This window comes from Narcine bancroftii, chromosome 8 (assembly GCF_036971445.1).
Source record: "Narcine bancroftii isolate sNarBan1 chromosome 8, sNarBan1.hap1, whole genome shotgun sequence".
Classification (NCBI taxonomy): Eukaryota; Metazoa; Chordata; class Chondrichthyes; order Torpediniformes; family Narcinidae; genus Narcine; species Narcine bancroftii.
This window is the reverse complement of record NC_091476.1, coordinates 83,021,211-83,048,098: the sequence shown is the minus strand read 5'-3', so window position 1 is coordinate 83,048,098 and position 26,888 is coordinate 83,021,211. Positions and strand designations below refer to the sequence as shown.

At 43.5% G+C, this 26,888-nt stretch overlaps 1 protein-coding gene across 10 annotated transcripts in view; it reads right to left on the bottom strand.

Annotated features, from left to right (window-relative positions):
• prdm10 (PR domain containing 10) overlaps positions 1 to 26,888 on the bottom strand; it is a 385,295-nt gene that overhangs the window by 253,541 nt on the left and 104,866 nt on the right. For 9 of the 10 annotated variants that reach the window (XM_069894370.1, XM_069894369.1, XM_069894366.1 and 6 more), the window contains one exon: positions 1,585 to 1,795. The exons of the other annotated variant lie outside the window; for it this stretch is intronic. In XM_069894370.1, the coding sequence (XP_069750471.1) occupies positions 1,585 to 1,795 (211 nt within the window). The remainder of the gene's footprint in view (positions 1 to 1,584; positions 1,796 to 26,888) is intronic. 10 annotated transcript variants of the gene reach the window in all.

Genomic DNA, 26,888 nt, shown 5'->3' with positions numbered 1-26,888 from the left:
ATGTCAGCCTTTTTGTTGGCTATATGGAGTAATCCATACTACAAGCCTACATAGGCAAGATCCCTCAACTCTTCCTTCTCTACATCGATGATGATGTTTGTGCTGCCTCATGTACCCATGATTTCATCCACTTTGCTGCCAACTTCCACCCCTACCTCAAATTCACTTGGTCCATCTCTAGCAACACTCTCCCTTTCATGGATCTCTATGTCTCCATTTTAGGAGACAAACTGTTGACAGACATCTTCTATAAACCCACCAACTCCCACAGCTGCCTCAACTACACCTCTTCCCACCCTCCCCCCTGTTGGGATTCCATTCCATTTTCTCAATTCCTCCATCTCCATGATAGATCCTATCTGTCCTACCTCCTCCCTCAGCACCATTCAGGACTCCAAAAAGTCCTTCCAAGTGAAGCAATATTTAACTTGTGAATCTGCAAGGGTCATGTATCCGGTGCTCCCACTGTGGTCTCCTCCACATCGGAGAGACTGGTTGCAGACTGGGAGATTGCTTTGTTGAGCAACTCAGCTCTGTCCGGCACAATAACGTGGATCTCCCAGTGGCCACCCATTTCAATTCCCATCCCATTCCCTTGTCTGTCCATGGTCTCATGCACTGCCAGACTGAGACCACCTGCAAATTTGAGGAACCTCATCTTATGAATGGGCACTCTCCACCAGATGGCATTCATATCAACTTCTCTGGCTTTCATTAAACCCCTTCCCCTTACTTCTCCCGATGTCTCTCCATTCCCTGACTCCTTTTGCACAGACATGATAAATTCTACTTAGTCCCTTATCACATCCAATTTTTGTTGGTCTGGATTCCTCCTCCATTGTTTGAATTCTGAGACTTTCTTTCTCAATCTTTTTTTTAATTGGTATTTATAGGAAATGAAGAAAAAGGAACGAAACTGTAAATACAAGATCATATATGTATATATATTAATATAAAACTTTAAATAGAATAAACTCGAACCCCCTCCACTGCAATGGGTGAAAATGGAAAATAAAACAAGTATTGTATAAAAAAATACACCTAACCTACCCTAATTTAAAAAAACAGCTGAGCAGCTTATCCTGAGAGTTACATATATTTTGTAATTTTTTGCTTGAATTCTGAGACTTTTTGATATATTCTGCTTCTGCCTTTTCCGATTTTTCCTTGAAGTGGGGCTCAGGCCCGAAACGTCGACAACATATCTTTGTCTCCTTTGGATACTAAAGAGACCAGCTGCATTCCTCCAGCATTTTGGTATGTTTACTACAATCACAGCACCAGAGACAAGACTCCAATCTTGTCTGTGTAGAGTCTGTACATTCACCCTGGAACCCCTTTGGGTGCTGTTCTCCCACTGCTTCGGTTTCCACCCACATCCCAAACATGCAGGTTGGTGGACAAATAGGGGCCCTGCCAATTCCCCCGAATGCGTACATGGGTGGTAGAATCTAGTATTGATGCAAATATATAGAGAATAAAAATTAATGTAGGATTGCACAAATGGGGTGTTGATGGATGGCTGAAGGGCCTGGTTCTGTGGTGCAATTCTCCAGGAACATATGATTCTACAACTCCACTTACATAAATCACATGGATTAAAAGGCCTAAGAGGACCTGGCTCCCAATCATCCATATCAGACGAGTCCACATCATCCTCTTCCTCTTCTTCATCCTCATCATCTTCTGTATCCAGGTCATGCTCAGTTGTATTCAGTGTGTCTGGCATTTGCTGCACGGAGTTGCTAACCTCAGTTATGCGAGGAATGCCATGATTTGGTGTGGGCAACTGTGACTAAGAAAACAGAATAGATTCAACTCAGTAGATTTTGGGTTGGCAACAAACCAACAGCTTCAGTCTGGTGTGGATCAACACAGAAACAGCAAATGGCAGCATAAAATCATGGAATTTGCTGCAGAGAAACAGGCTGTTCAGCCCAACTAAGGCATGCTAACCCATGGCACCCTTCCATAGTAATTTTATCTTCTAGCACTTGATCCATAGATCTTTATGTCTAAGCAATTTAAGTGCTTATCTTAACTACAGTTAATGACACAGCTTTCGCCATTCTCTCCAAAAGTGTCTTTCAGGTACACACCACACTCTAGATAAATAAAGTCCCCTTCCAATTTCTCTCCAAAGCTCTTCCCACTAACCTCAAATCTTTATCTTCTAGTTTTATCTGCCTATAATATAGTGAAAGGTTTCCTGTGGTCCTCCCAATCTCCCTCCTAAGATTTTCTCCTTCAATCATGTCTCCTCAAACTCCTCTTGCTTGGAACCAAATAAACCCAGCTTCTCCAGTCTCTCAAAACTGAATGGCTCCATCCCAGGCAACATCCTGCTGAATCTCCTCTGCACCCTCTCCAGCGCTGTCACATCCTTCCGACAGTGTTGACCAGAACTACACTCTGTATTCCAGATGAAATTTGACAAAGGATTCATAAAGCATAACTTCCCTTCTTCTGCATCCAGTCCCCCAACAACAGCCACTATCCCGTGCTTTCCTTATCAAATTAACTACCTGCATGCCACCTTCAAGAATCTGTGATAGTCCAAAGTCTCTCTGTTCCTCAGTACTCCCCAAAACTCTACCAAAGTTGATGTCCGAGCCTCATGATTGCTACCAAAATGAATCACCTCAAATTTCTAGATTAATTTCTACCTGACATTTTTCAACCCATTTCACTAACACATCACTACCTCTGCAACCAGACAGCCTTCCACATATCAAGAATTCTCCCAATCTTCATATCAAGCCTCCCATTTTCACATCCAAACCATTCATTCATAATGGCCAAGCACAATTCCTATATAACACCAGGAGTCACAGGTATCTGATTGCAAAAACATCCCTCTGCAGTTAATCTGATAAAAGTTTCTGACCTGAAACATCAAATATTCTTTTCCTCCAGTAGATGGTTTTTCCATCTAAGTTCACCCTCCATCTGCTTTTAACAAAGCCAACTTTGGATCCATAGAACATTACAGCACAGAAAGAGGCCCCTTCACCTCTTCTTACCTGTGCCAAATTATTTTTCTGCCTCGTCCTATTGACCTGCATCCAGTCCATATTCCTCCATACCCCTCCCATCCATGTACCTCTCCAAATTTTTCTCAAACGTTAAAATTGAGCCCACAATCACCTCAGCTGCCAGCTTGTTCCACATTCCCACCACTCTCTGTGTGAAGGAGTTCTCCCTAGTGTTTCCCTTAAACTTTTCCCTTTTTACCCTTAACCATGTCCTCTGGTTTGTATCTCACCTACCCTCAGTGGAGAAAACCTACCTATATTTACCCTCATAATCCCCCTCATAATATTAAATACTTCTATCAAATCTCCCCTTATTATTCTACACTCCAGGGAATAAAGTCCTTACCTGTTTAATCTTTCCCTGTAACTCCTTTCCTGAAGTCCAAGCAACATCCTAGTAAATCTTCTCTGCAGTCTTTCAATCTTATAAAACTGTCACAATACTCCATATTTGGCCTCAACGTTACTATAACATCCCAAATCCAATATTTAGGCCAATAAGCCAAAAGCTCTCTTTACAACCCTGTCTACCTGTGATACCACATTCACGTATAATGTATCTGCATTCCCAGATCCCTGTTCTACCACACTCCTCAGTGCCCTACCATTTATCATGTATGTCCTTTCTTGGTTTATCCTTCCAAAATGCAACACCTCACACTTGTCTGTATTAAATTCCATCTGTCATTTTTCAGCCCATTTTCCAGCTGATCCAGATCCCTGGGAAAGCTTTGAAAATCTTCCTCGCTGTCCACAACATCTCCAATCTTTGTGTTATCTGCATACTTGATGATCCAATTTACCACATTATCATCCAGATCATTGATATAGACAACAAACAACAACAGTCCCAGCTCTGACCCCAGAGGCACGCCACTAATCACAGGCCTCCAGTCTGAGAAGTAATTAGCCATCACCACTCTCTGGCTTCTCCAATATTGCCAATGTTAAATCCAGTTTACTACCTCACCCTTAACAGCAAGCATCTGAAATTTCTTGACTAACCTTTAACATGATACAATATAATTGGTTACACCATGCCCCAAAAGTTAAAAAAAATGGGACCCAACAGTATCAGTCAGATGTTTTCACTGTAAGAAGGAAATGGGAACACAGTACATGCAATTTGGGCATGTGAGAAAGTGGAAAAAACCAGGTATTAAAATAAAATCACAAAAAGCAACATACCAAAAAATCCAGAAATCTTTCTTCTAAGTAATATAAGAAGTAAAGAACTTGGACTCGATTTGGATGGAGCACAAAAAAGATTTATTACGATAGCCTTAACTGTAGCAAAAAAAATGTATTATGTCAACCTGGAAATTAGAAGATAGCCTGAGAATACAGCAATGGTACATAGAAATGAATAAATGTATTCCATTGGAAAAAAAACATACAATTTAAGAAATAACATGACAGTATTCGAACAAATTTGGGAACCGTACATGGAACACAACATAGAAATCCTACCGCGGACCTCCACCGCCTAAAATAACAGAAGGAGAAGAAGACGAAATGAACTGACCCAGTATGTAAAAGTAGAATACACAAATTTCTTGTTTATTTTCATTGTGTGATGACATTGTTTAATGGGTTTAATGTATCGTATATGTTGAACGTTGAGTGAGTGGGGGGGGTGAAGGAAGGAGGGAGGGAAGGGAGGGGGAAAAGGGGAGAAAATGACACTGTGTATATTCAAGAGGGAAATGTTTGTGTGTATTTTGGTCAGTATGGTTCATAGTGTGAAAAATAAAAAAATAATAAAAAACATGGGAATTTCAAAGGCCTTACTAAAGTCCATGCAGAAAACATCCACAGGCTTTCCTTCATCAACCTTCCTGGTAACCTCTTCAAAATAAGATTGGTTAAACACAACCTACCACACCCAAAGCCGTGTTGATTATCCCTAATCAGTCCTTGGCTATCCAAATATGGAAAATTCGATCTCTTAGAACATTTTCCAATAATTTACCTACTACCAATATCAGGTTAACTGGCCTATAATTTTGGAGCCATTTTAAACAATGGAACAATGTGACACCACACCCAGGGCTAAGCACATTTTAAATATTTCTGCCCAACCCCCTGCACTTCTCCAATAGCCTCCCTCAAGGTTCAAGGGAATGTCTTGTCAGTCCCTGGGGATTTACCCATCCTTATTTTCTTTAAGACAGCAACCACCTCCTCCTCTTTAATCTGTATAGGTTCAATGACCACAGTGTTTATTTTCCTAACTTCCCATGACTGCCAGTTTCCTGAGTGAATCCTGATGCAAAAAAACTCATTTAAGATCTCTCACATAGCTGACACTCTGATCTTCAAGGGGATCAATTTTTTCCTTTACTATCCTTTTGCTCCAAATGTACCTGTAGAAACCCTTAGGATTTTCCTTTGCATTGCCTGCCAAAATCACCTCGTGTCTTCTTTTAGCCTTCCTGAGTTTTTTCTTGTATTTTTAAAAATTCTCCTCACGTAACTCTCTTCCTCATTGCCTATATACACCCCTCTCTTCTTCCAAACCATATCTCCAATATCCCTCAAAAACCAAGGTTCCTTATGCCTGTTAACTTCTACTTTAATCCTGAGAGAAACATACTGAACAATGTAATCTCAAAATTTCACCTTTGAAAGTGCTCCACTTACCCAACATATGAGAAAACAATTTATCATAATCCACGCATTCTAGATCCTTTCTCATTTCCTCAAAATTGTCCTTTCTCCAATTTAGAATCTTAACCCGAAGCCCAGACCTGTCCTTCTCCATAATCTAATGGCATGATGATTAATGGGCCCCTACAAATAATTCTGTCACCTGTTCTGTCTCGTTCCCTAATAGGTGATCTAGTATTGCACTCTCTCTGGATGACACCTCTATATATTGATTTAGAAAATTTCCTGAACTGTCCAATTTGACAATTTGCTCAGGATACCTCGGGTCCTTACTCATTGAACCAGTTTCTCACATGGGACCTTGTCAAAGACTTTAATGAGGTCCACATAAATTACATCTATTATCCTGCCCTCATCGATACACTTTGTTACTTATTCAAAGATTTCAGTCAAATTGGTTAAAGAGTCTCTGCTTGACAAAGCCACAAAAGGAATCTTATTATACCATGCCTTTCCACATTGATCATAGATTCTGATGAAATACAACAAATTTAAGATGTTGGAATCTTGAGCAAATAAAGAATTCAATAGGTCAGGTGCACCCATAGGAGAGAATGGACAGTCAATATTTCAGGTCAGGATCCTTTTCTGAAACTAAGGTAGCAAGGGATCACAACAAGCTCTGGAGAGGAGTCAAGAAGTCAGAAGATACTGGATAAATGAAGATTTGAGAGATGGAGGCAGGGAGGGATGGTCCTATGGGGAATGGAGGGGTGGGTGGGGGAAGAGCAGTTTAAAGAAATGGGAATGCTACAATTTGTTAGGAAAATGGGAACAGATAAAAGGACTATTGGAAACAGTGGAACAGATGCTCCTGGACTTAAAGCCCATCCTTTTCCATGATCCCTTCATTCATGCATTTATCTGACCTATCCATCTCATACCTACCAGCTTATGGCACCAAAAGCTCTTCAACTTGCTACCCTGCTCCCTAAACTCAGGTTGCAGGTCCTCATCCCGTCACCTATCTGTGTAATCAGAACCAACATGTACCATGACCTTCGTTCGCCTTCCTTTTTCAGTATGTCCTGTAGCCTCTCAGAGACATCCTGGGCCCTGGCACCAGGCAAGGGATACACCATTCTGGAATCTCTTTTGCTGCACAAAATCACCCATCTGACCCACTTTTGATAGAATCCCCTCTCAATATCGGTCTCCCAATCTTGCTCTGCCCCCCATCTTCTGTACAGCAACGTCCACCATGGAGCATAAACTGGACTGTTGCAGCTGTTGTCCTGGGAAGGCCATCACCCAACAGAATCCAATAATGCACAGTGTTAGCAAGCAATTAGCGATAGTAAGTTCCAAAAGTTCACCATATTGGAAGTAAAGAAGCTTCCATCCTCAATCCTAAATCTCTCATCCTGCTCTGGATGCCCAAAACCAAAATTTATATTGTTCCCCATTCTCTGAATTGGCCCTTTGGCAAACTTGTATGATTCTCCTTTGAATGTAATAATACACAGTACAACTCTGATTATCCAAAATGGTCGGGACTTGGCTGCTGTCGGATAAAACAGACACCTAGTCATTTTTTAAAAACAGCCCAGAAGCAACAGAAAATCACTTGTATCGATGTTTATACAACAACAAACAACAAGGGAAAGCCTTTCAAGTATTAAAATTATGTTTAATTCTCACCAAAAAATGCTGGCCACAACACCTCCACCGATCACCGAGACATCTCCAGCTCTGCCAACGATTCCAGGGGAGACTTCCCAGGCCAGTGGAACGCTCACTGGTGAGTTGGTGGGTCCTGTCTCCCCGGTCACAAGAGCTCCTGACCCCCCCCCCCCCCACAAGTCCTGGTGCACGTGTGCGGTAGTATACCAAAGGGAAGGGAGGGTTCAGAGTTGGCATCCAGTGTGCTGAGGAGGGAGGGACGGAACTGGATAAGAGGGAGGGAGGGAACGCCACTGAGGCCAAGGTCCTGCTCCTGCCTGGGAATCTGAGGTCCCCTCTCCTGCTGGGGGCTGAGGATCCTCTCTTACCCGGGAGCCCAAAGTCCCAGTCCTGCCCGGGAGGCCACTCTCCTTGATGACCCCAAGACAAGGGACTCTTCCGTCCGCATGAGGCTGGGAGACAGTGGCGCGCAGTTTGAGAGAAAGAGTTGGAGAGAAAAGTCAACAGGGATAGGTAAAGAAGAAATGGCAAGAGAGAGGGGAGGGAGTTACCTGAAACAAGGACAATTGTTGTTTTAATTTCACATCGAGTGAATTATTTTTTCAATCTGAGAAGTCAGTTTGGCTCCAAAAAGATTTTGGATAAGTGATGATTTCTGATTTGTTTTGGACATCCTCATTTATCTGAATTTTTAAAAAAATGTAGCATAAGTGAGGATTTAGGAGAATCCAATTTCAGATAATTGGGGTTGTACTGTACTTCTAACTGTTGTTAGCCACAAATAGATTGTTTTTCCTTTAATATTTTTAAATTGGGTAGGAATTGAGCACTCAGCGACACAAGAACAGCTTCTTTCCCGCTGCCATCAGATTCCCAAATGATCTATGATTTATTTACTTTGGCTTTTCATGCACTATTTTTATTGATTGTTGGAAGGTGGTTTATATGAACGTTCACTCTGTGACGCTGCTGCAAAACAGCAAATTTCATGACTTGTTCATGACAATAAATTCTGATTCTGAGTGTACAACTCATTCATTCACTTTTTAAGGAAACTGCTCTTTGTTGCCATTTCACTCCTCATCATTATTTCCTTGACATACTTATGCCTAATTTCAGTGTGAACTTTATATTTTAAAGAACAATTCTATCATGTTGCAGTTAACCTTCCCTAAAAGACCCCGCAGGACAAGATTACAAAAGAACAATTTCGCATTGCACAATATCCAGGGTCACTGGATAACCTCTTCCTAAGTCAGCTGCTCACACAATGGCCCAAAAATACCATCTGGTGCATATCTCAGGAGTTATTCCTCACTGTGTGATAGTTGATTTTCTTTGGTTAGTTGGTTCTTCGATTTAAGCCACCCAATATTAGTTTGTAGCTTTGTTATATGTATATTCATTTTCCAGTTTGATGCTATCATCCACATTAACACTATTATTTGGACACCTGTGGACAACTCTGCTTGTACCTTCTTAAATATCAAGTATGGTGGATATTTAACTCTTATTCTTTATCACCTATATTTATATCTAAGATGTACTTTGTCCTCCAAAATGAAAGTGCAAAATCAGGTTAACAGAGATCGAGAGAGAAATGGGAGTCGGATTTAGGAGTTGCAATAATAGAAAGATGCTGGTCTGATTGGTGTTTGTATAACATGACGTCAATTATAAATGCCAGATACAGATTAGTACAATATAATTTTCTACACCAATTATACCTCAGACCACAGAAATTACATAAATCAAAATCGGATATATTGGAGTTGTGTTTAGATATGGAATAGAAATAAGAATGTTTGTACATGCTACATGGTCATGTGCGAAGGTGAGACCTTTCTGGCAGGAGATTACTGAAATACTAACAAGGATAACGGCTGGCCTTCATGGATAACCCAGAGCTTTACATTTTGGGCAAAATAAGTAATAAAGTACTAAACTCCAAATTTCACTTCTTAAAATAGCTTGAGCTACGGCTAAGAAATATTTTGCGATTACTTGGAAATCCAACTCCCCTCTGCAGATTGCACAATAGAACACAGAGATGAATAGCTGTATTCCTATGAAAAAAAATTCACACATAATCTGAAGAACAAATATGACATATTTATAAAAATATGGCAACCACATTTGGATTATATAGTGACCCAAATATAATTTTTTAAAAATAATAAAAGGTGGTATTATTATAAAAACATGCGACCTTCCCAATGAGGACTTTCCTTTTTTTAACAGACGGTGTATAGAATTATACTGTGAAGGGGGAAGTGGGTCATTGTGTTTTGTTTTGTACGTAAAAGTTACATTTATACATCTTGAAAATGGAATTTTTATGTGTATATTTATGGAAAAAACGAAAATAAAATGTTCAAAAAAATCTCATTCTTTTTCACCTTGCAGATATGCCTCTGTAGTTGTCATTGCATTGTATCTAATTATAGTCATTTGTACCAATAATTTGTCTCTCTTGTTACAAATGCTTTATGCATTTAATAAGTGAAATAAGAAAGTCTGCAGTGATTGTAGTAAATATACAAAAGTGTTAGAGAAACTCAGCAGTCTCATCACATCTATAGGAGGGTAAGATATACAACAAAATGTTGGTTATATATCTTTGCCTCTCATGGACACGGCAGCAGGACCTGTGGAGTTTCTCCAGCATTTTTGTGCATTTAATAAAACACTTTAAATGTATTTTATTAATTCTTTTGAGACATCTACATGCTTTTCTTTTTGACATGCTTTTCCATTTGTCATTGGCACCTTTTTTCTTGCTCTTTGAGAAGCTGGAGAGACTCAAGATCACTTTTACCAAAAGTAAACCAGGAAATTACAGGCCAGTGAGCCTGACATCAGTAATAGGTAAATTATTGGAGGGTGTTCTGAAAGATAGGATATATTTGTCTTTGGACAGCCATGGGCAGATAAAGGATAGTCAGCATGGCTTTGTGCATGGTAGGTTGTGTTTAACGAATCTACATAATTTTTCGAGAAGGTGACCAAGAAGGTGGATGAAGGAAAGGTTGTGGATGTTATCTACATGGACTTCAGTAAAGACTTTAACAAGATTCCACATGGGAGGTTACTTCAGAAGGTTCAGACATTGGGTATCCATGGAGAAGTTGTAAACTGGATTTGAAATTGGCTCAATGGGAGAAGACAGAGGGTGGTAGTGGATGATTGCTTCTCAGACTGGAGGCCTTTGACGAGTGCAGGGATGATTTTTGTTAGTTGTCTATATCAATGATCTGGATGATAATGTGGAAATTGGATTATCAAGTTTGCTGATAATACTAAGGTCGGAGGTGTTGTGGACAGCAACAAAGGCTTTCAAAGCTTGCAGAAGGACCTGGACCAGCTAGAAACATGGGCTGAAAAATAGTAGATGGAATTTAATGCAGACAAGTGTGAGGTGTTGCATTTTGGAAGGACAAACCAAGGTAGGACATACATAGTATATGGTAGGGCACTGAGGAGTACAGAGGAACAATGAGATCTGGAAATACAGATACACAATTCCCCGAAAGTGGCATCACAGCTAGACAGGATAGTTGGAAAGCCTTTGGCATCTTAGCCTTCATAGATCTAAGTATTGAGTACAGGAGTTGGGATGTTATGGCGAGGTTGTATAAAACAGTGGAGAGACCAAATTTGGAGTATTGTGTGGAGTTCTGGTTGCCAAACTACAGGAAAGGTACAAGTAAGATTGAAAGAGTGCAGAGATTTACTAGGATGTTGCTGGGTCTTCAGAAGTTGAGTTACATGGAAAGATTAAAAAGGTTAGGAATTTATTCCTTGGAACATAGAAGAATGAGGGGAGATTTGATAGAGGTTTACAAAATTATGAGAGGTATAGACAGGGTAAATGTGAGTAGGCTCTTTCCATTTAAATTAGGAGAGATAAATACAAGAGGGCACGGCTTTAGGGTGAAAGGGGAAAAGTTGGGGGCATGGCCACACTAGGTGACTGAGCAGATATGCTTCTCCAAGCTCCCCGAGAAAATTCTCTAAAAGACGACCAAAAAGTGGTTTTGATAGAATTTTTTGACTGCAAAGGTGTGGATATATATTCTGAAGAAAAATACTGAGGGATGATTAGAAAATCACACGGAAAAAGAACAAAATCTGCAATGGAGAAAGCTCTGGCTTTGCCAGTCGCTTCGACGGACAATACATGTGGAGATTCCAGGTGAACCTGGAAACTCTGTTACAAGGTCTGGGACAACAATTTACAAATGTGGAGATTGTCATTAAAGAGCTTATCACTTCATTGAGAGAGGTGGGTGAAGCCATTAATGACTTAACTGAAAGAATGGATGGTGCCAAGAGAGATCTCGGTAAACATGATAAGCAAACTGAAGTATAGCCAAAAACAATGGGTCACAGATAAGCAGCTTCTTCTAGTTAAACTGGATTACATGAAGAACTTCAGCCAGAAGAACAATGTGCGAATAGTTGGCCTGAGAGAAGATGCAGAAGTCAGAAATGCTGTGAAATTCTTTGAGACTTGGATCCCTCAAGTCCTTCATGCCGAGGAACTCTGTGAACAAGTGCGTATTGAATGTGCTCATCGAACGCTGGGACCAAGAATGGGTGAAGCCTGCCCTCAACATGTTTTGGTGATTGTTGAGCTTCAAGGACTGAGAGACAATCCTGAGAGCTGCTTATGAGACTACATGGAACTCTTATTCTCCCATAGAAAGGGACAATGCAGAGATTATGTTCTTCCAGGATTCCAGCAATGTGGTAATTCATAAAAGAAGAGAATTCGACATGGTCAAGAGGCAACTCTGTGAAAAGAACATTAAATACACGATGTTGTACCCAGCAATGTTGAGAGTGGAAATCTCTGAAGGTAACAGAAGATAATTTAAATTGAAGGAGGAGGTGGAAGAGTTTATTCGACAGTCATGAAGAACAAGAAAGTTGACTGTGAAAAGACAGGTGTAACTAAGATATTTAAGGACATAGTAAAGTTTTATTTTGTGGTTGGAAGTTCATCTTAATTTTATTATGAAATTTCAAAGTTTTCTCTTATCCATGGTTCTTGGGGAGCTCGAAGAGTGGAAAGAAGGTACTGAAGGTACAGCATGGTACATCTTTGGCTTAATGGGGGTAATGGCGTCAATGGGGAGTATAGTTTTAAAGATGGTGCTTTAGTGTGGGGATCTTCTTCATTTTTACCCATGGAGGCTTTCGTGGGCTTTTATCACAGGCTTTGGGACTTCCTGTCCACATCACTCCCTGAGCAGAGGTTCCATATTTAGGATGGGGATACAGATCACAAAACTGTTTACATATTTATTTATTTGCTCAGAATTTTTAATATGCTGCTATAGATACGTCATTGAAGTTTATAAGTTTTAATGTTAATGGTTTGAATGAATCGGTCAAAAGGAAAAGAATACTCACATATTTAAAAAAGATAAAAGCCGATGTGGAATTTCTTCAAGAAATACATAAGTGGATATAATAAACTGAGGTAGTTGTGGGAAGGGCAGGTCTTTTCATCATCTTTTAACTCAAAAGCAGCGGAAGTGGCAAATCCTGATTAATAAAAATGTCCTGATTGCCTTGGAAACATTTCAATGGACAAAGTGGGTAGATATGCAATGATAAACAGCAAACTTCACTCAGAATCTTGGAAACTAATGAATATTTATGCCTCGAATTATGACGATGAAGTCTTTATGAAGGATGTATTTTTAAAAGTAGCAGAGTAAAGGCAAAATATATTGATTAGAGCACACTAATTTTTCTCTGGATCCAATCCTTGATAAATCAGCAAAAATGGTAACAAGAACTAAGGCAGCCAAGTTGATTCTTTCATATATGAAAGATTTAAATTTGATGGGACACGTGGAGACAGTCCAACCCTAAGGAGAGAGACTACTCATTTTATTTTAAAAAATGTCTCCCATACTAGAATAGATTTATTTTTAGCATTGTCAAGTCTGAAAGACCGAGTAGTAAAAACGGAATATTTACCTAGGCTGCTGTGAGTATTTAGAGGTGGCTTAGAAGGAATTGCTTCTAAACAAAACAAAGGACTCTACATCACCTTTGTTGACCTCACCAAAGCCTTCGACACCGTGAGCAGGAAAGGGCTTTGGCAAATACTAGAGCGCATCGGATGTCCCCCAAAGTTCCTCAACATGATTATCCAACTGCACGAAAACCAACAAGGTCGGGTCAGATACAGCAATGAGCTCTCTGAACCCTTCTCCATTAACAATGGCGTGAAGCAAGGCTGTGTTCTCGCACCAACCCTCTTTTCAATCTTCTTCAGCATGATGCTGAACCAAGCCATGAAAGACCCCAACAATGAAGACGCTGTTTACATCCGGTACCGCACGGATGGCAGTCTCTTCAATCTGAGGCGCCTGCAAGCTCACACCAAGACACAAGAGAAACTTGTCCGTGAACTACTCTTTGCAGATGATGCCGCTTTAGTTGCCCATTCAGAGCCAGCTCTTCAGCGCTTGACGTCCTGCTTTGCGGAAACTGCCAAAATGTTTGGCCTGGAAGTCAGCCTGAAGAAAACTGAGGTCCTCCATCAGCCAGCTCCCCACCATGACTACCAGCCCCCCCACATCTCCATCGGGCACACAAAACTCAAAACGGTCAACCAGTTTACCTATCTCGGCTGCACCATTTCATCAGATGCAAGGATCGACAATGAGATAGACAACAGACTCGCCAAGGCAAATAGCGCCTTTGGAAGACTACACAAAAGAGTCTGGAAAAACAACCAACTGAAAAACCTCACAAAGATAAGCGTATACAGAGCCGTTGTCATACCCACACTCCTGTTCGGCTCCGAATCATGGGTCCTCTACCGGCACCACCTACGGCTCCTAGAACGCTTCCACCAGCGTTGTCTCCGCTCCATCCTCAACATCCATTGGAGCGCTCACACCCCTAACGTCGAGGTACTCGAGATGGCAGAGGTCGACAGCATCGAGTCCACGCTGCTGAAGATCCAGCTGCGCTGGATGGGTCACGTCTCCAGAATGGAGGACCATCGCCTTCCCAAGATCGTATTATATGGCGAGCTCTCCACTGGCCACCGTGACAGAGGTGCACCAAAGAAAAGGTACAAGGACTGCCTAAAGAAATCTCTTGGTGCCTGCCACATTGACCACCGCCAGTGGGCTGATAACGCCTCAAACCGTGCATCTTGGCGCCTCACAGTTTGGCGGGCAGCAGCCTCCTTTGAAGAAGACCGCAGAGCCCACCTCACTGACAAAAGGCAAAGGAGGAAAAACCCAACACCCAACCCCAACCAACCAATTTTCCCTTGCAACCGCTGCAATCGTGTCTGCCTGTCCCGCATCGGACTGGTCAGCCACAAACGAGCCTGCAGCTGACGTGGACTTTTTACCCCCTCCATAAATCTTCGTCCGCGAAGCCAAGCCAAAGAAGAAGAGAAGGAATTGCTAGAGCAGTTTGCACACAAACATTTTAAAACACAATATTTGTAGGACTTTTGCAGAATGCTTTTTGCAGAGGAGCAACAAAGTAGCAACATTCAGCAACTTGCCTGGGAGAGCATGTGATCTTTGCAGGCAGAGGAGAACAGTGTTGCTCTCAGAGAGGGAGGTGTGAAACAGAGAGAGAAGGAGTCACAGAAATCAGCTCCAAAGGTACAAGCTGGCAAACTTTGGAAGGCTGCCTGGTCAAAGGAGAAGACTGATGATCTGAAAGGTGACCTGAAAGAAAGAGGATCATCTGGAGAACCCTGAAGGGGGCAAGTTTCGTCAGCAAGACTGATTGAGAAGGAATCATTTGCAGATGTCCTGGAAAAGGAATCTCTCTCTGAAAACCAGCAAGAACACTCCTGAATGGTAACCATTTGCCTGTTAAACACCAAAGACTGGTGAACTTTGTTAATGCTAACTTCTGTGTTAGCCTGCAACCAGTGAGATTGGTCTGTGATCCAAAGAACTTTTCTAATCTTAAATATGCATTACACACACCTGCGCTTAGTATTAGAGGGGGGATTAAGTAGGTTAGGTAGGTTAAGTAATAAGTTAAAGTTTAATTCTGTCTTCTTGTTCAATTTATAATTAAAAACTACTTTTTTTAAGTCACTCTGTGCTGTAGAGCATATCTATTGCTGCTGGTTTTTGGGGTCCTCTTGACTCCGTAACTGTATTCGGATCACTTGCCGTTAACCTTGGTAATACAAATATTGGAGAAATAGGAAAATAAATATAGATGGCGATTGAATATGATGTTACTGAAAAGGGAGGATTTTAGACGATTTATAAGACAACAGATTAAATTTTTCCGTGGAACTAACTTGAGTTCGACCTATAATAGTTTTTTTTTTAAACATGGGTCACATTGAAGACATACTTGAGAGGACAAATTATTTCCATACACAAAAAAAATTAAAAGAGAATTTAATGCAGAAATAAATAAACTGGAGACAGAAATAAGGGAATTAGAAAAAGAATATCAGAGAACGGGAGACCAGGATAAATATAGATCAATGGAAAATAAGAAGATTCAATACAATATTTTACAAACATATAGAGTAGAAAAGACAATATTAAACACAAAACAGAAATACTATAAATTAGGAGAAAGGGCACATAAAGGGCATTGTCATGGCAAGTGAAGGCTGAAGAATCAGCAAGAGCCATAAATGCTATACAGAAGGAAAACGATTCAATTACATATAATCAAAAGGAGATAAGTGAAACATTTCAACATTATAAAAATTTATATAAATCTGCCTCGTTGGGAGATGAGGTTGAAATAAAGAAATTTCTGGATGGAGTACAACTCACGGAGTTGAAGAAGGACATGCAGGAATTAGATTTACATTTACTAGGGAAGAAATTGAAAAAAAAACCACTGGAAACACTTCAGGCTAATAAATCCCCAGGTGAGGATGGATTTCCAGTTGAGTTTTATAAAGAATTTAAAGAGCTGTTAATGCCTTTGTTTATGGATATAATAGAGCGAGCAGTGAAACTCAGTTATTACCGGACTCCTTCTTAATGGCAATAAACACTGTGTTGCCAAAAAATAGAGATCTGCTGAAAACCTAATCTTATCGACCGATAGCTCTTTTAAATGTAGATTTTAAGATAATAATGAAAACACTGGCAAATAGGCTGGGACAGTATTTACCCAAACTAATACATACAGATCAATTAGGATTTATTAAGGGGCAATAAAGCATCAAATAATCTGGCGCGATTATTTAACATAATACATTTAGCTCAATCACAGAATGACCCCAATATAGTAGTATCTTTGGTTGCAGAAAAGGCATTCGTTGGAGTCAAATGGCCTTTCTTGTTTAAAACACTGGAAAAATTGGGGATAGGATGAGGATTTATAAACTGGATTAGGGTATTTTATCAAAACCCACAGACAAAAATAATAACTAATAATCAGATATCAGGAATGTTTCTGTTGAGTCGATCGAGTAGACAGGGCTGCCCCCTCTCTCCGACATTATATGTCAATAGAACCTCTTGCAGAAATGATTAGGGGTGATTCAGAAATCAAAGGCTTTAAGGTCAGGCAAATTCAGCACAAGATTAGTCTGTTTGCCGATTATATACTATTGTATATATCTGAACCCGAAGGGTCCATGGAAAAATTACAGGAAATTTAAATAAAATTTGGGAGAGTATCAGGATACAAAATAAACATGGAACAAAGTGAAATTTTAACAAATCAGGACTATGAGCACTTTAAAGTAAATAGCATGCTCAAATGGAAAAGTGAAGGAATGAAATATGTGGGAATCATGCTTGATAATAATTTGAATAACTTGTACGAATTGAATTATTCTCCTCTGCTGGCAAAAATAGAATGCTTTGCAGAAATAGAAAGACCTACCCCTGACCTTAATAGGAAGGGTCAATTGTATTAAAAATGAAGATTATGCCAAAGATTCAATATTTGTTCCAGTCAACAGGTACACAATCCTTTATACAGACATCTAAAATCCGGACAGCTCCAAAACACCGGCATTTTTTTTCCTGGTGCTGGTACAGTGGAGGGAGAGGGAGAGAGAGAGAGAGACAGCAGCGTGGCTAGGTTGGGTGGGGTGGGGGAGAGACAGCAGCATGACTCGGGCGGAGAAAGAGACAGCAGCGCAACTCGGGAAGGCAGGGGAGAGAAAGATGGCAGCGTGACTTGGGCGGGCGGGGGGGGAGAGACAGCAGCGCGACTCGGGTGGGCAGGGGAGAGACAGCAGCGCGACTCGGGTGGGCTGGGGGGAGAGTCAGCAGCATGATTTGGGTGGGCGAGGAGGGAGAGAGATGGCAGCACGACTCGGGCGGGCAAGGGGGAGAGAGAGAGAGACGGCAGTGCAGCTCAGGTGGGCGAGGGGGAGAGAGAGAGACGGCAGCGCGACTCAGGTGGGCCGGGGGAGAGACAGCAACGCGACTCGGGTGGGCGAGGGGGAGAGAGAGAGACGGCAGCACGAATAGGGTGGTGGGGGAGAGATGGCAGCGTGACTCGGGTGAGCGAGGGAGGAGAAAGATGGCAGTGAGACTGGAAGGGAGTGGATACAGCAGCACAATTCGGGTGGGCTTAAATTTGGGGCAGCTGGCATTTGTTCTGAAATCTGGAAAAATCCAAAATTTGGATACACTGTCCCGAAGGGTTCTGGATAAAGGATTGTGCATATGTACCAATGTATTTGCCAAATAAGTTTTCAAAATAAAAAATGGCTTAGTTGGCAATTTTTATGGAATAACAAAGTACCAAGAATAGCAGTGGATAAATTGACGTGGGACTACAAATCTGTGGCTTCCAGATTTTAAGAAATATTATCTGGCTTCACAATTGAAGTTTACTTTGAAACTGACTTACTAAAATGGGTACATATGGCATTACATGAGATAGACAAAGTATTACTCAAAGATTTTATCTAGAGATGGAACCTGAAATTAATCAGAAAAAGACTTCAAACCCGATACTGATTCATTTGATAAAAATTTTAATATTATAGTTTGAGAGGAAAACTGGAATTTCGTTAAGGTCTCCATTATGCAATAATCCATTGATAATGGGTAATAGGATTTTAAATATATGGTCTCAAAAAGGAATTGGGTACATTGTGGATTGTTGTAAGGATGGAGTCTTTATGTCATTTGAAGAAATGAAGCAAATTTGATGTTCCAAATGGCACCTTTCTTTGTTATCTGCAGTTAAGGGCCTTTCTAAAAGAAAGCTGGAAAAATAATATGACTCCACCAGGGATGAGTCAACTGGAACGCACATCATGGATGGGTGATATACCTAAATATATTACCCAGATATATTATGCCGTCATATGGATGGGAAAAAGGGAATTCATAGGTCCAGGGAAAGATGGGAAGCGGATCCAGCAGTAAACATATTGAAACAATCTTGGGCTGAATGGTGCAAGGATGAGGTAACTTCGATTATCAATGCGATTATGGTTTGGTGCAATACAATTTTCTCCATCAATTATATTTGACTCCACAAAGATTGCACAAATCAAAACCAGAGAAATAAGACAAATGTTTTTGATATGGAATAGAAGGTGTGGCAGCTCACCACAAGGGAGGCGAACCGCCCCCTCTTGTAAGCCATGCAGCGGGGCAGCCGGCCAAAATGGCGTCGTCGGGAGTATCCCTTCCTTCCAGCACAGGGCTCAGAAACCCGCACTGGGGGACCACGTGACGCCCGAGTGACATTAGTGCCCTCCATATAACCATATAACCACTTACAGCACTGAACAGGCCAGTTCGGCCCGACAAGTCCATGCCATAACAAATCCCCACCCTCCTAGTCCCACTGACCAGCACCCAGTCCATACCCCTCCAGTCCTCTCCTATCCATGTAACTATCCAGTCTTTCCTTAAATGTAAACAATGATCCCGCCTCGACCACATCTGTCGGAAGCTCATTCCACATCCCTACCACCCTTTGCATAAAGAAATTTCCCCTCATGTTCCCCTTATAATTTTCCCCCTTCAATCTTAAACCATGCCCTCTAGTTTGAATCTCCCCCACTCTTAATTGAAAAAGCCTATCTACGTTTAATCTGTCTGTCCCTTTTAAAATCTTAAACACCTCTATCAAGTCCCCTCTCAATCTTCTACACTCCAGAGAAAAAAGCCCCAGTCTGCACAACCTTCTTTCCCTATAACTCAAACCTTGAAATCCTGTCAACATTCTCGTGAACCTTCTCTGCACTCTCTATTTTGTTTATATCTTTCCTATAATTTGGTGACCAAAACTGTACACAGTACTCCAAATTTGGCCTCACCAATGCCTTGTACAATTTCATCATAACCTCCCTACTCTTGAATTCAATACTCCGATTTATGAAGGCCAACATTCCAAATGCCTTCTTCACCACACCATCTACCTGAGTATCAGCCTTGAAGGTACTATTTACCACAACTCCTAAATCCCTTTGTTGCTCTACACATCTCAATAGCCTACCATTTAATGCATATGACCTATTTTGATTTGCCTTTCCAAAATGTAACACCTCACACTTATCTGTATTAAATTCCATCAGCCATTTCGCAGCCCACACCTCCAGCCTTCCTAAATCACCTTTTAATCTACGGTAATCTTCCTCACTGTCCACAACACCACCAATCTTTGTATCATCCGCAAACTTGCTTATCTAATTCTCCACCCAGATCGTTAATATATATATAAAACAAACAATAGTGGACCAAGGACCGATCCCTGACGAACTCCACTTGTCACCGGCCTCCAATTGGACAAACAATTTTCTACCACTACTCTTTGACACCTCCCATCCAACCATTGCTGAATCCATTTCACTACCTCCTCATTTATACCTAATGCCTCCACCTTTTTTCCTAACGTCCTGTGGGGAACTTTGTCCAGCGCAGTTCTCAGCCAGATCCGGGCTGGGAGTATAAGTGCAGCACAGCAGCCTGCAGTAAACTAGTCTGCTCACTGAGCTCAACCCGTCTGGTTGTGTGTGTTATTGGTGGAGAAGTGTAGCCGCTGCTACAATTGGTGACCCTGACTGGTTCAAACGTCTTTGAACCCATCATGAGCGAGCCTGGGATCAGTGCTATAGCTGTAAAACTGCCTAAATTCTGGGTTCAGGAGCCGGACACCTGGTTCAACCACGCAGAGGACCAGTCTCACCTCCGCCAAATTTCATCCTACATGACCAAATTCGACCATGTGGTTGCTGCCCTGGACCAGGCCACTTCCAGAAGTGTGCTGCACCTTGTTCAACACCCACCCGCTGAGGACAAATGCGAGACCATCAAGTGAGTGCTTACCGGGTCCCTCGGACTATCCAAACACCAGCGTGCCGTGCCGCTCAGATGCTGCACTTCGACGCCCTGGGGGACAGGTCCTCGATGGAGCTGATGGACGAGATGCTTACACTCATGGGTGAGCACACCAACTGCCCACTCTTCAAGTGCATCTTCCTCGACCATAGGTCCAGGGACATCTGGCCGCTGCTGGTCCAGGAAAGCTTCACCGACCCGAAGAAGGTCGCCCAGAAGGCCCAAGAGCTATGGCTCGCACAATTCCTGGAAGGCTCAGTGGTCCAGCAGGTCACGAGGTACGGGCACGACCACGCCAAGCCCACCCCTAGCACTGCGGTAGAACACCCGGATGCTGCAGGGGCCCCCAAGAGCATAACCGAGGCCACAGCATCCACTTCAGGCCTCTGCTTCTACCACCAGCGCTGGGTAGCCAAGGTTCGTTCCAGGGAAACAACCATGCCAGCCACTGTTAATGGCTGCGGTGGTTGGCCAAGGACACAGCCTGCTCTACCTGAGGGACTCAGTCAGCGGCCAACGGTTCCTCATTTACGCTGGAGCCCAGATCAGTGTCATCCCAAACACAGCCGTCAAGTCCAGGAACCGACCTTGTGGACCTCCCCTCCATGCGGCCAACGCAACGGCAATCCGGATGTATGGAGACAAGACAGTCCACTTCCAGATCGGCCAATGAAATTTCGCGTGGAGGTTCACCGTCTCATCCCTCCCAACTGCCATCTGGGTGCAGACTTCCTCCTCGCACACGGGCTTCTGTTGGACATTCGAGGTAGGCACCTGGTGGATGCCCGGACGTTCCAGGTTGTTCACCTTGATGCCTCCCGCTCGGACAACCGCAGATGGCCACAATCAGCACGCCCAGAGACAAGTTCCAGTGAATCCTGGACGAGTTCCCAACGCTCCTCAAGCCACAGTTCTCCGCTGCCTCACTGTGCCACGGGGTGTTCCACCACATCCCCACCCAGGGCCCACTGGGTTCACGCCAAGGCACGCCGGCTCCTGCCTGACAAGCTCCAGGTAGTAAAGGAGATGTTTTCGCACCTGTTGGAACTGGGGATCATTTGGCAGTCCGACAGCCCGTGGGCCTCGCCGCTCCACCTGGTCCCGAAAGCCTCCGGCAGCTGCTGTCCTTGCGGAAACTACCGACGGCTCAATGAGGCAACCATTCCTGACCATTACCCCATCCCTCACATCCAAGACTTTACGGCAAACCTGCATGGTGCAAGGGTTTTCTCCAAGGTTGACCTGGTGCGCGGATCTCACCAGATCCCTGTGCACCCTGAGGACATACCCAAGACGGCCATCATCACCCCCTTTTGGCTTGTTCGAATTTCTGCGCATGCCGTTCGGGCTCAAGAACACCTCTCAGACCTTCCAGCGTCTCATGGACTCTGTGGACAGGAACTTGGATTTCGTCCTTATTTATTTGGACGACATCCCCATCGCCAGCAAGGACCGAGCGCAACACAAGGCCCACCTACGTGCCCTTCTATCCCGGCTGGCCAACTTCGACCTTACCATCAACCCAGCCAAGTGCCAGTTCAGGAAAGAGTCCATGCAGTTCCTGGGCCATACCATCATGGCCGAAGGAGCCACGCCCGCCGCTATCAGGGAGTCCCAAACCCGGACAGCCTCAAGGGGCTGCAGGAGTTCACGGGTATGGTCAACTTTTACAACCTCTTCATCCCGGGAGCTGAGGGCATCATGCAGCCGCTGTTCTCCCTCATCGTAGCCAAGCACAAGATGCTCGCTTGGAATCCAGAAGCCTGCACCGCATTCGAGGCCACCAAGGATGCCCTCGCGAAGGCTGCCATGCTCGCCCACTTGCACATCGACCAGCATATGGCACTCTCTGTCGATGCCTCTGCCACAGCCGTCAGTGCCGTCCTGGAGTGGCAGGTGAATGGGCATTGGAAGCCGCTGGCATTCTTCAGCCGCCTGCTCCGCCAGCCAGAACGCAAGTATAGTGCCTTCGACCGCGAGTTACTGGGCATGTATCTGGCGGTGCGGCATTTCATCTATTTTTTGGAGGGGAGGACTTTTACCATTTTCACCAGCCACAAACCCCTCACCCAGGCGCTCGCAATGGCCCACCAGCAGCGTCACTTCTCCTTCGTGTTGGAGTTTACCACCGACATTCGGCACAAAGTGGGGAAGGACAATGTGGTTGCCGATGCACTCTCGCGACCAGCCATCTGCGCGCTGATGCCCGGCCTCGACTTCGACCAGCTCGCCCGGGACCAGGAATTTGATGAGGAGACGAGGGCCTTCAAGACCGCCATCACGGGCCTGCAGTTCCGAGACCTCCTGACTCCGTGCGTCGAAGGCACCATCCTGTGCAATATCTCCTTGGGCATCCCGCGGCCAGTGGTTCCCCAACAGTGGCGCAGACAGGTCTTCCATCACATCCACGACCTTTCACATCCGTCCATCAGGTTCACGGTCCGGATGGTGGCAGAACGGTTCGTATGGCATGGGCTGCGGAAGCAGATCGCAGGCTGGGTCAGAATATGCACCCATTGCCAGACATTCAAGGTACACAGACACACCAGGGTGCCCGTATAGGAGTTCAAGCACATCCAGGAACGGTTCAGCCACATTCACGTGGACATCGTCGGGCCCTTACCTGTTTCGCGGGGAAACCGTTACCTGTTTACGGTGGTGGACCGCCCCACTCGTTGGCCCAAGGCGATCGCAATACTAGATGCCTCCACTGACTCCTCCTCCTGAACACTGTTGCATGGTTGGGTCACCCGCTTCAGCGTCCCGAGTCACCTCACCAGCGATCGGGGTGCCCAGTTACATCTGCGCTCTGGGCACAGCTTGCCAACAGGTTGGAGATCCAGCTACACCACACCACGCCCTACCACCCGTAGGCCAATGGACTGGTCGAATGTCTGCACCGCCTCAAGTCGGCGCTCATGGCCCGCCTCACCAGCCCCGACTGGGCAGACGAACTGCCTTGGGTGCTCTTGGGCATCCGCTCCACTCCCAAGGAAGATCTGCGTGTATCATCAGCTGAGCTGGTCTACGGTGCTCCGCTAGCACTACCTGGTGAGTTCGTCAACGCACCTCACAATCCCCAGCGGTCGCCGCTTGAACTACTTCCTGACTTCAGGGCACATTTGGACTTGTTCGAACCCCCACCGCCGCCAAGGCATGGCAAGAAGTGAGGCCGCTCGGCGAAAAAGGACATTGGTGTTGGTTCTGTGGGGGCTGTGTGGCGGCTCACCACAAGGCAGGCAAACCGGCCCCGTTTGTAAGCCACGTGGCGGGGCAGCCGGCCAAAATGGCACCATCGGGGGTTTCCCTTCCTTCCAGCACGGGGCTCAGAAACCCGCACTGGGGACCACGTGACGCCCTCCAGCGCAGTTCTTAGCCAGGTCCGGGCTGTGAGTTTAAGTGCAGCCCAACAGCCTGCAATAAACTAGTCTGCTCACTGAGCTCAACCCATCTGGTTGTGTGTGTTATTGCTGGAGCAGTGTAGCCGTGAAAGTTAATGTGTGTGTGAAAGTTAATGTTTTCTGGCAAGAGGTATCGGAAGTGTTAACAAAAATTACTGGAGTCAACTTTCCCGGTAATCCAGAACTATATCTATTGGGGAACTTCAGAGATATCAGTGACCACTTAACTGAGTTTCAAATATCGTTTACTAAGATTGCACTGGCCATAGCCAAGAAATGTGTCGCTTGTGTCAGACATGCCGGTCCTTTTGAAAAGGTTGAGAGCAGAAATGGATAGTTGTATTCCCATGGAAAAGATTACTTATAATTTAAGAAACATACATGACACATTTTTGAAGACCTGGCAACCGTATTTGAATTACATTGGTGCACAAGTATAATATTGCTGCTATAAATTTGTTATCCACCCTCGATCTTATATTATTATTTTTATTAGTAAAATAGACTGTGAGCTCTGACAGTGGACAGAAAGACTCTGTATCCGTTTATCTGGTTTTAGTTAAGGGGAAAGGGGACATGGGGGGGCTGGAATGCTTTTGCATTGGGATTTTATTTTGGTTTTGTTATCAATATGTGTGAACGTTGTATATTTTTTAATTAAAAAAAGGAGGATTTATATTTTGTATGTAAATGGTATACAGGCTATTTTACTATATTTATGTAACGGCTGTATAGCTGATATATGCTTGAAATCCAAAAATAACATTAAGGAGAACCATTCAAAGAGTGGTGGGGATGTGGAACGAGCAGCCATCTGGAGTAATAAATATGGGCTCAGTCTTAAGTTTTAAGAATAAACTGGATGGATACATGAATGGGAAAGATCTGGAGGGTTATGGAATGGGTGCAGGTCAGTGGGACTAGTGGAATGATGTTTCAGCATAGTCGAGAAGGGCTGGATTGTCTGTTTGCTGTGCTGTATGGGCCTATGGTTGTAAGAAGTGTTGTAAGGAAGGTGAACGAGCTGAAAGTGTGGATAGATACTTGGCAGAATGATGTGGTGGCAATTAGTGAGATGTGGTTGCAGGAGGGTTGTGACTGGCAGTTAAATATTCCAGGATTTCGATGCTTTAGGTGTGATAGAATTGGTGGATTGTGGGGGTGGGGGGGGGGGGTGGTGTGGTTTTATTTGTCAGGCAAGATATTACAGCGGTGCTGAGGCATGATAGATTGGAGGGCTCGTCAAGGGGGTGTGGGTGGAATTAATAAAAAGGTGAGGTTACAATTATAGGGGTGTATTATAGACCACCATGGGAAAAGGGAACTAGAAGAACAAATGTGTAAGGAAATAGCTGAGATGTGCAATAAACACAGGGTTGTGTTAGTTGGGGATTTTAATTTTCCTAATATAGATTGAGAGACACAGTCAGTGAAAGGGCTTAGAGTTTGTAAAATGTGTGCAGGATTGCTTTTTGCATCAATATGTTGAGGTACCCACTAGGGAGGGGGCAGTGTTAGATCTACTGTTGGGGAATGAAATAGGGCAGATGACAGAGGTGTGTGTTGGGGAGCACTTCGGATCCAGTGATCATGGTACCATTAGTTTCAACTTAATTATGGAAAGGGATAGGTCTGGTCCGACGATGAAGGTCTTTGAGTGGGGGGAAGCCAGATATGAAGAAATGAAAAGGGATTTGTAGGGAGTAGTTTGGCATGATCTTTTTTCTGGGAAGGAGGTAGAGGAAAATTGGAGAGCATTTAAAGGTGAGATTTTGAGGGTGCAGAATCTTTATGTTCCTGTTAGGAAAAAAGGCAGGGCCGAATGTTCCAGAGAGCCGTAGTTTTCAAGAGAGATTAGGACATTGGTTCAAGATAAGAGGGAGGCCTACACTAAATACAGGAAGGAAGTGATGGATGAAATGCTTGAGCGATACATAGATTGTAGAAAGAATCTTAAGAGGGAAATTAGAAAAGCAAAAAGAAGGTATGAGGTGGCTATAGCGAATAAAGTAGAAGTAAACCGGAAGGGTTTTTACAAATATGTGAATAGCAAAAGGAGAGTGAAGGATAGAATAGGTCCTCTGGAAAATCGGAGCGGAGGAATGTGTGAGGAACCATAAGAGATGGGGGAGATATTGAATGAATTCTTCTCATTGGTATTCACTAGGAAAAGGGATATTGAATTGTGTAGGATAAGTGAAGCAAAAGTGGTAGTTATGGAAAAGATAGGGATTAGTAAAGAGAGGGTGTTAGAACTTCTGAGGTATATAAAGGTAGATAACAGAGGCTCTGACAGTGATTTTTCAAGTCACTGGAGGAGGGTGTAGTGCCGCGGGATTGGCGTGTTGCTAACGTAGTTCCACTGTTTAAAAAGGGTTTAAGGTGTAGGCCCAGCAATTATAGGCCAGTAAGTTTGACATTGGTGGTGGGTAAACTAATGGAAGGTATTCTTAGAAATAATATGTTTCAATATCTAGAGGGGCAGGGATTGATCAGGGACACCCAACATGGGTTTGTGAGGGGAAAGTCGTGTTTGACAAATCTTGTTGAAGTTTTTGAAGAAGTGACTAGAAAGGTTGATGAAGGTAGAGCAGAAGATGTGATCTATTTGGATTTCAGAAAGGCTTTCGTTAAGATTCCGCATGAAAGGTTAGTGAGGAAGGTTCAGTCACTACAGATAAATGTTGAGATAGTCAGATGGGTTCAACGATGGCTAGAAAATAGGCACCAGAGAGTTATGGTGGACAACAGGATGGAGGGCAGTGATGAGCAGTGTGCCTCAGGGATTAGTGTTGGGTCCTTTGTTGTTCGTCATTTACATTAATGATTTGGATAATGGGGTGGTAAATTGGTTGAGAAAA